This window comes from Dama dama, chromosome X (genome assembly GCF_033118175.1).
Source record: "Dama dama isolate Ldn47 chromosome X, ASM3311817v1, whole genome shotgun sequence".
NCBI lineage: Eukaryota > Metazoa > Chordata > Mammalia > Artiodactyla > Cervidae > Dama > Dama dama.
The window spans coordinates 17001549-17011086 of NC_083714.1; the positions used below are offsets into that span (position 1 = coordinate 17001549).

At 38.9% G+C, this 9538-nt stretch overlaps 1 protein-coding gene across 1 annotated transcript; it reads right to left on the reverse strand.

The window, feature by feature from the left end:
- Positions 1-8314: 8314 nt before the first annotated feature.
- On the reverse strand, positions 8315-9129 carry LOC133051719 (small ribosomal subunit protein eS6-like). Its single transcript, XM_061136315.1, has one exon. The coding sequence runs from the start codon at positions 9089-9091 to the stop codon at positions 8342-8344; it is 750 nt and encodes a 249-aa protein (XP_060992298.1). The 5' UTR covers positions 9092-9129; the 3' UTR covers positions 8315-8341.
- Positions 9130-9538: the final 409 nt, after the last annotated feature.

Consider the following 9538-nt stretch of genomic DNA (forward strand, 5'->3'; position numbering starts at 1 on the left):
TATGCTTCTCTTCTACGTTTCTTTCTTTGACCATTTTATATGTACTTTATACAGTGCATGTTGAATGTTTGAAGATAAGCCAATCTCTTTTCTCTGATTAGATTTGACTTTTATAATCAGAGTGATAGATTCCCACTGCTACCCTCACTTATTCTAAACAAACTATGTGAGATTTGAGTGGATAGGTGTTGGATAAGATTTCAGAGAGCTCATGCACAATACAACTAACCCCAGGAAATCAAACTTGGCCAAGGGCAAGAGAATGTAATGCATTTGCCATGTTGCCTTTCACAGCATTAAGAACAAGACTGCAGATCTGAAATGGAGTCCCTTATACTAAGCCCCATGTCATCAAACCTAGACTTAATTATGGTTTTGGCTCTCCCAGAAATGGAACCTTAAACCAGTGAATTAGGAATCTCCTGATCAGCACTAGTAGTTAGGTCATCTGCCTGATAGATCCCTACCATCCCCTAAATGAATGTAACCTTAAAATAACCAACCCACATTTTTGCCAACTGCACCTTGCTTGTTCTTGCTCCCCTCAACCTATAAAATTTTTTTCATTTTGTGTAGATTCTTGGAGTTCCTTTCTATCTGTTAGATTGGATGTTGCTCAATTCCTGAATCACTGAATAAATCCAAAAAGGTCTTTAAATTTTACTCAGTTAAATGTTGCTATTTAACAACAGTTGTAAGAGTGTTTTCACAAACAGTCAACAAGCTGGTAGAAAAAACTGCAGAGTCAAGGAGAGAACTGGAAGGCAAAAGGGTAGGGGAGAAATCAACAGGTTGAAAAGTTAGCAAGGGTATGTTGGAGAAGAAATTTCTAAGCCTCCTCATCTGTCTCCTGAAAGTTTTCCTGTGGCCTTGTCTTCCCCATTCAAGAGTGTGAGCAAAGTTTGGGTGTAAGCTACTTTCTTCTTTTTTCATTTATTTTTATTTGTTGGAGGCTAATTACTTTACAATATTGTAGTGGTTTTGCCATACATTGACATGAATCAGCCATGGATTTACATGTGTTCCCCATCCCAATCCCCCCTCCCGCCTCCCTCTCCATCCCATCCCTCTGGGTCTTCCCAGTGCACCAGCCCTGAGCACTTGTCTCATGCATCCAACCTGGGCTGGCGATCTGTTTCACCCTTGATAGTATACTTGTTTTAATGCTATTCTCTCAGAACATCCCACCCTTGCCTTCTCCCATAGAGTCCAAAAGTCTGTCTGTACATCTGTGTCTCTTTTTCTGTTTTGCATATAGGGTTATCGTTGCCATCTTTTTAAATTCCTTATATATGTATTAGTATACTGTATTGGTCTTTATCTTTCTGGCTTACTTCACTCTGTATAATGGGCTCCAGTTTCATCCATCTCATTAGAACTGATTCAAATGAATTCTTTTTAATGGCTGAGTAATATTCCATTGTGAATATGTACCACAGCTTTCTTATCCATTCGTCTGCTGATGGGCATCTAGGTTGCTTCCATGTCCTGGCTATTATAAACAGTGCTGCGATGAACATTGGGGTGCACGTGTCTCTTTCAGATCTGGTTTCCTAGGTGTGTATGCCCAGGAGTGGGATTGCTGGGTCATATGGCAGTTCTATTTCCAGTTTTTAAAGGAATCTCCACACTGATCTCCATAGTGGCTGTACTAATTTGCATTCCCACCAACAGTGTAAGAGGGTTCCCTTTTCCCCACACCCTCTCCAGCATTTATTGCTTGTAGACTTTTGGATAGCAGCCCATTCTGAGAGGCGTGAAATGGTACCTCATTGTGGTTTTGATTTGCATTTCTCTGATAATGAGTGATGTTGAGCATCTTTTCATGTGTTTGTTAGCCATCTGTATGTCTTCTTTGGAGAAATGTCTGTTTAGTTCTTTGGCCCATTTATTGATTGGGTCATTTATTTTTCTGGGATTGAGCTGCAGGAGTTGCTTGTATATTTTTGAGGTTATTCCTTTGTTTCTTCATTTGCTATTATTTTTTCCCATTCTGAAGGCTGTCTTTTCACCTTGCTTATAGTTTCCTTTGTTATGTAAAAGCTTTTAAGTTTAATTAGGTCCCATTTGTTTATTTTCGCTTTTATTTCCAATATTCTGGGAGGTGGGTCATAGACGATCCTGCTGTGATTTATGTCAGAGAGTGTTTTCCCTGTGTTCTCCTCTAGGAGTTTTATAGTTTCTGGTCTTACATTTAGATCTTTAATCCATTTTGAGTTTATTTTTGTGGATGGTGTTAGAAAGTGCTCTAGTTTCATTCTTTTACAAGTGGTTGACCAGTTTTCCCAGCACCACTTGTTAAAGAGGTTGTCTTTTTTCCATTTTATATCCTTGCCTCCTTTGTCGAAGATAAGGTGTCCATAGGTACATGGACTTATCTCTGAGCTTTCTATTCTGTTCCACTGATCTATATTTCTGTCTTTGTGCCAGTACCATACTGTCTCGATGACTGTGGCTTTGTAGTAGAGCCGGAAGTCAGGCAGATTGATTCCTCCAGTTCCGTTCTTCTTTCTCAAGATTACTTTGGCTATTCGAGGTTTTTTGTATTTCCATACAAATTGTGAAATTATTTGGTCTAGTTCTGTGAAAAATACCGTTGGTAGCTTGATAGGGATTGCATTGAATCTATAGATTGCTTTGGGTAGTATACTCATTTTCACAATATCGATTCTTCCAATCCATGAACACGGTATATTTCTTTTTTTTTTTTCTTTTTTTTTAAATTATTATTCTTTTTTTTTCCAGTGGGTTTTGTCATACATTGATATGAATCAGCCATGGATTTACATGTATTCCCAATCCCGATCCCCCCTCCCACCTCCCTCTCCACCCGATTCCTCTGGGTCTTTCCAGTGCACCAGGCCAGAGCACTTGTCTCGTGCATCCCACCTGGGCTGGTGATCTGTTTCACCATAGACAGTATACATGCTGTTCTTTTGAAATATCCCACCCTCACATTCTCCCACAAAGTTCAAAAGTCTGTTCTGTATTTCTGTGTCTCTTTTTCTGTTCTGCATATAGGGTTATCGTTATCACCTTTCTAAATTCCATATACATGTGATAGTATGCTGTAATGTTCTTTATCTTTCTGGCTTACTTCACTCTGTATAATGGTCTCCAGCTTCATCCATCTCATTAGGACTGGTTCAAATGAATTCTTTTTAACGGCTGAGTAATATTCCATGGTGTATATGTACCACAGCTTCCTTATCCATTCATCTGCTGATGGGCATCTAGGTTGCTTCCATGTCCTGGCTATTATAAACAGTGCTGCGATGAACATTGGGGTGCATGTGTCTCTTTCAGATCTGGTTTCCTCAGTGTGTATGCCCAGAAGTGGGATTGCTGGGTCATATGGCAGTTCTATTTCCAGTTTTTTAAGAAATCTCCACACTGTTTTCCATAGCGGCTGTACTAGTTGGCATTCCCACCAACAGTGTAAGAGGGTTCCCTTTTCTCCACACCCCCTCCAGCATTTATTGCTTGTAGACTTTTGGATAGCAGCCATCCTGACTGGCGTGTAATGGTACCTCATTGTGGTTTTGATTTGCATTTCTCTAATAATGAGTGATGTTGAGCATCTTTTCATGTGTTTGTTAGCCATCAGTATGTCTTCTTTGGAGAAATGTCTGTTTAGTTCTTTGGCCCATTTTTTGATTGGGTCATTTATTTTTCTGGAATTGAGCTGCAGGAGTTGCTTGTATATTTTTGAGATTACTCCTTTGTCTGTTTCTTCATTTGCTATTATTTTCTCCCAATCTGAGGGCTGTCTTTTCACCTTACTTATAGTTTCCTTTGTAGTGCAAAAGCTTTTAAGTTTCATTAGGTCCCATTTGTTTAGTTTTGCTTTTATTTCCAATATTCTGGGAGGTGGGTCATAGAGGATCTTGCTGGAACACGGTATATTTCTCCATCTATTTGTGTCCTCTTTGATTTCTTTCATCAGTGCTTTATAGTTTTCTATGTATAGGTCTTTCGTTTCTTTAGGTAGATGTACTCCTAAGTATTTTATTCTTTTTGTTGCAATGGTGAATGGTATTGTTTCCTTAATTTCTCTTTCTGTTTTCTCATTGTTAGTGTTTCGGAATGCAAGGGATTTCTGTGTGCTAATTTTATATCCTGTAAGTTTATTATATTCATTGATTAGCTCTAGTAATTTTCTGGTGGAGTCTTTAGGGTTTTCTATGTAGAGGATCATGTTTTCTGCAAACAGTGAGAGTTTCATTTCTTCTTTTCTTATCTGTATTCCTTTTATTTCTTTTTCTGCTCTGATTGCTGTGGCCAAAACTTCCAAAACTATGTTGAATAGCAGTGGTGAGAGTGGGCACCCTTGTCTTGTTCCTGACTTTAGGGGAAATGCTTTCAATTTTTCACCATTGAGGATACTGTATACTGTGGGTTTGTCATATATAGTTTTTATTATGTTGAGGTATGTTCCTTCTATGCCTGCTTTTTGGAGAGTTTTTATCATAAAAGGATGTTGAATTTTGTCAAAGGCTTTCTCTGCATCTATTGAGATAATCATATGGTTTTTATCTTTCAATTTGTTAATGTGGTGTATTACATTGATTGATTTGCATATATTAAAGAATCCTTGCATTCGTGGGATAAAGCCCAGTTGGTCATGATGTATGATCTTTTTAATATGTTGTTGGATTCTGTTTGCTAGAAGTTTGTTAAGGATTTTTGCATCTATGTTCATCAGTGATATTGGTTTGTAGTTTTCTTTTCTTTTCTTTTTCTTTTTTTTTTTTGTAGCATCTCTGTCTGGTTTTGGTATTAGGGTGATGGTGGTCTCATAGAATGAGCTTGGAAGTTTGCCTTCTGCAATTTTCTGGAAGAGTTTGAGTAAGAGAGGTGTTAGCTCTTCTCTAAATTTTTGGTAGAATTCAGCTGTGAAACCATCTAGTCTTGGGCTTTTGTTTGCTGGAAGATTTCTGATTACAGTTTCGATTTCCGTGCTTGTGATAGGTCTGTTAAGATCTTCTATTTTCTCCTGGTTCACTTTTGGAAAGTTATACTTTTCTAAGAATTCGTCCATTTCTTCCACATTGTCCATTTTATTGGCATATAGCTGCTGGTAGTTGTCTCTTATGATCCTTTGTATTTCAGAGTTGTCTGTTGTGATCTCTCCATTTTCATTTCTAATTTTGTTGATTTGGTTCCTCTCCCTTTGTTTCTTGATGAGTCTGGCTAACGATTTGTCAATTTTGTTTACCTTTTCAAAAAACCAGCTTTTAGCTTTGTTAATTTTTGCTGTGGTCTCTTTTGTTTCTTTTGCATTTATTTCTGCCCTAACTTTTAAGATTTCTTTCCTTCTACTAGCCTTGGGGTTCTTCATTTCTTTCTTCTCTAGTTGCTTTAGGTGTAGAGTTAGGTTATTTATTTGACTTTTTTTCTTGCTTCTTGAGGTAAGCCTGTATTGCTATGAACCTTCCCCTTAGCACTGCTTTTACAGTGTCCCATAGGTTTTGGGTTGTTTTGTTTTCATTTTCATTCTTTTTTATGCATATTTTGATTTCTTTTTTGATTTCTTCTATGATTTGTAGGTTATTCAGAAGCATGTTATTTAGCCTCCATATGTTTGAATTTTTAATAGCTTTTTTTTTTTTTTCCTGTAATTGAGATCGAATCTTACTTCCTTGTGGTCAGAAAAGATGACTGGAATGATTTCAATTTTTTTTTAATTTACCAAGGCTAGATTTGTGGCCCAGGATGTGATCTATTCTGGAGAATATTCCATGTGCACTTGAGAAAAAGGTGAAATTGATTGTTTTGGGGTGATATGTCCTATAGATATCAATTAGGTCTAGCTGGACAATTGTGTCATTTAAAGTTTCTGTTTCCTTGTTAATTTTCTGTTTGGTTCATCTATCCATAGGTGTGAGTGGGATATTAAAGTCTCCCACTATTATGTTAATTTCCCCTTTCATTCTTGTTAGCATTTGCCTTACATACCATGGTGCTCCTATGTTGGGTGCATATGTATTTATAATTGTTATATCTTCTTCTTGGATTGATCCTTTGATCATTATGTAGTATCCTTCTTTGTCTCTTTTCACAGCCTTTATTTTAAAGTCTATTTTATCTGATATGAGTATTGCGACTCCTGCTTTCTTTTGTTCTCCGTTTGCGTGGAATATTTTTTTCCAGCCCTTCACTTTCAGTCTGTTTGTGTCCCTTGTTTTGAGGTGGGTCTCTTGTAGACAGCATATATAGGGGTCTTGTTTTTGTATCCATTCAGCCAGTCTTTGTCTTTTGGTTGGGGCATTCAACCCCTTTACATTTAAGGTAATTATTGATAAGAATGGTCCCATTGCCATTTGCTTTGTTGTTTTGGGTTCACGTTCATACAGCCTTTCTGTGTTTCCTGTCTAGAGAAGATCCTTTAGCATTTGTTGAAGAGCTGGTTTGGTGGTGCTGAATTCTCTCAACTTTTGCTTGTCTGTAAAGCTTTTGAATTCTCCTTCGTATATGAATGAGATCCTTGCTGGGTACAGTAATCTGGGTTGTAGGTTATTCTCTTTCCATTACTTTAAGTATGTCCTGCCATTCCCTTCTGGCCTGAAGAGTTTCTATTGAAATATCAGCTGTTATCCTTATGGGAATACACTTGTGTGTTATTTGTTGTTTCTCCCTTGCTGCTTTTAATATTTGTCCTTTGTGTTTGATCTTTGTTAATTTGACTAATATGTGTCTTGGGGTGTTTCACCTTGGGTTTATCCTGTGTGGGACTCTCTGGGTTTCTTGGACTCGTGTCATTATTTCCTTCCCCATTTTGGGGAAGTTTTCAGCTATTATCTCCTCGAGTATTTTCTCATGGCCTTTCTTTTTGTCTTCTTCTTCTGGGACTCCTATGATTCGAATGTTGGGGCGTTTCACATTGTCCCAGAGGTCCCTGAACTTGTCCTCATTTCTTTTAATTCTTTTTTCTTTTTTCCTCTCTGCTTGATTTATTTCCACCATTTTATCTTCCACCTCACTTATCCTATCTTCTGCCTCCCTTATTCTACTGTTGGTTCTCTCCAGAATGTTTTTTATCTCGTTTATTGCATTATTCATTTTTAATTGACTCTTTTTATTTCTTCTAAGTCCTTGTTAAACATTTCTTGCATCTTCTCAATCCTTGTCTCCAGGCTATTTATCTGTAACTCTATTTTGTTTTCAAGATTTGGATCATTTTTATTATCATTATTTTAAATTTTTTTTTCAGGTAGATTCCCCATCTCCTCCTCTTTTGTTTGGCTTGGTGGGCATTTTTCATGCTCCTTTACCTTCTGGGTATTTCTCTGCCTTTTCATCTTATTTAAATTGCTGTGTTTGGGGTGGCCTTTCTGTGTTCTGGTAGTCTGTGGTTCCTTTTTATTGTGGAGGTTTCTCCCAGTGGATGGGGCTGGATGCTTGGCTTGTCAAGGTTTGCTGGTTAGGGAAGCTTGCGTCAGTGTTCTGGTGGGTGGAGCTGGATTTCTTCGCTCTGGAGTGCAATGGAGTGTCCAGTAGTGAGTTTTGAGATGGGTCTATGGGTTTGGTGTGACTTTGGGCAGCCTGTATATTGACACTCAGGGCTATGTTCCTGCGTTGCTGGAGAATTTGCGTAGTATGTCTTGCTCTGGAACTTATTGGTTCTTGGGTGGTGGTTGGTTTCAGTGTAGGTATGGAGGTTTTTGGATGATCTCTTAATAATTAATGTACCTTGTAGTCAGGAGTTCTCTGTTGTTCTCAGGTTTTGGACTTAAGCCTCTTGCCTCTGGATTTCAGTCTTATTCTTCCAGTAGCCTCAAGACTTCTCCATCCATACAGCACTGATAATAAAGCTTCTAGGTTAATGGTGAAAGGATTCTCCACAGTGAGGGCCACCCAGAGAGGTTCACAGAGTTACATGAAGAAGAGGAGAGGGAGGAAGGAAATAGAAGTGAGCAGGAGGGGGAGGGAGGAAATAGAGGTCATCTGGGGGCAAAAAAAGGAGAGTCAAAAGGGGGAGAGAGTGATCAAACCAGTAATCACACTCCTGAGTAAAAATGGGTACTGAAGGTTGGATTCTTAAATGTCCAAAATTGATATCAAATACTGAAAAACAAAGATTAAAAATCTAGAGTAGAGGTTAGACTCTTAAAAATATTAAAAAATAACCAAAACACAAAAAATTTTAGAAATATATATGAAGTTCACTTTAAAAATAGTTGTTTTTTTTTTTTTCCATTGTATATCCTTGCCTCCTTTGTCGAAGATAAGGTGTCCATAGGTTCGTGGATTTATCTCTGGGGTTTCTATTCTTTTTTTTTTTTTTTTTTTTTTGGAGATTTGATGTCTGATCTTATTTATTTGTTCCTCTTAGAACATCTCATTTTTGACTGGACTCAGACTTAGAAGTAGAAGCTCTCAGAGAGGACAGCCTCCGTCTCTTGGCAATCTGTTCCTGCCGTTTTTCTTTGGCCTCCTTCATTCTCTTGGCCAAAAGTTTAGCATATTCTGCAGCCTCTTCTTTGTTTTTCTTAGTACGCTGTTTCTTCAGAGCAATACGCCGGCGTTTGTGTTGCAGAACTCGTGGAGTCACGAGACGCTGAATCTTGGGTGCTTTAGTCCTAGGTTTCTTACCTTCTTTGTTTAGGGGCTTTCGCACAACATACTGGCGGACGTCATCTTCTTTAGAGAGATTGAAAAGTTTACGGATTCTGCTAGCTCTTTTGGGACCCAGGCGACGAGGCACTGTAGTATCAGTGAGTCCAGGAATATCCTTCTCCCCTTTTTTCACGATGACCAAGTTGAGAACACTCAGATTGGCATCCACAATGCAACCCCCTACAGATTTGCGCTTTCTCTCTCCAGTCCTCCTTGGTCTGTAACAGGAATGCCCCTTACTCAGTAGCAGGCGAACTCGGCCATGGGTCAAGACACCCTGCTTCATGGGGAAACCCTGCTTATCGTTCCCGCCACTGATTCGGACCACATAACCCTTCCATTCTTCACCCAGAGCGTCAGCAGCAACTTCTGTGGCCATACGCTTCTCGTAGAAGGTACGAAGTTTTCGTTCATCGTCCACTTCAATGAGCTTCTGGCAGCCAGTGGCCGGGAAAGAGATGTTCAGCTTCATTCTGAAGTGGCCGACAGCCTCCGAGGCGCCACGAAAAAGAGGTGGGGTTTCTATTCTGTTCCATTGATCTATATTTCTGTCTTTGTGCGAGTACCATACTGTCTTGATGACTGGACTCTGTGGGAGAAGGCGAGGGTGGGATGTTTCGAGAGAACAGCATGTATATTATCTATAGTGAAACAGATCACCAGCCCAGGTGGGATGCACGAGACAAGTGCTCGGGCCTGGTGCACTGGGAAGACCCAGAGGAATCGGGTGGAGAGGGAGGTGGGAGGGTGGATTGGGATGGGGAATACATGTAACTCCATGGCTGATTCATGTAAATGTATGACAAAACCCACTGAAATGTTGTGAAGTAATTAGCCTCCAACTAAAAAAAAAAAAAGAAGTTTAAAAATTTTAAAAAAATGGTTATCTAAAAAAATAGGTTTTTTTTTTTTTTTTGGT

Excerpts from the sequence above, each read along its gene's own strand:
- LOC133051719 (XM_061136315.1), bottom strand. The coding sequence starts at position 9,091 with ATGAAGCTGAACATCTCTTTCCCGGCCACTGGCTGCCAGAAGCTCATT.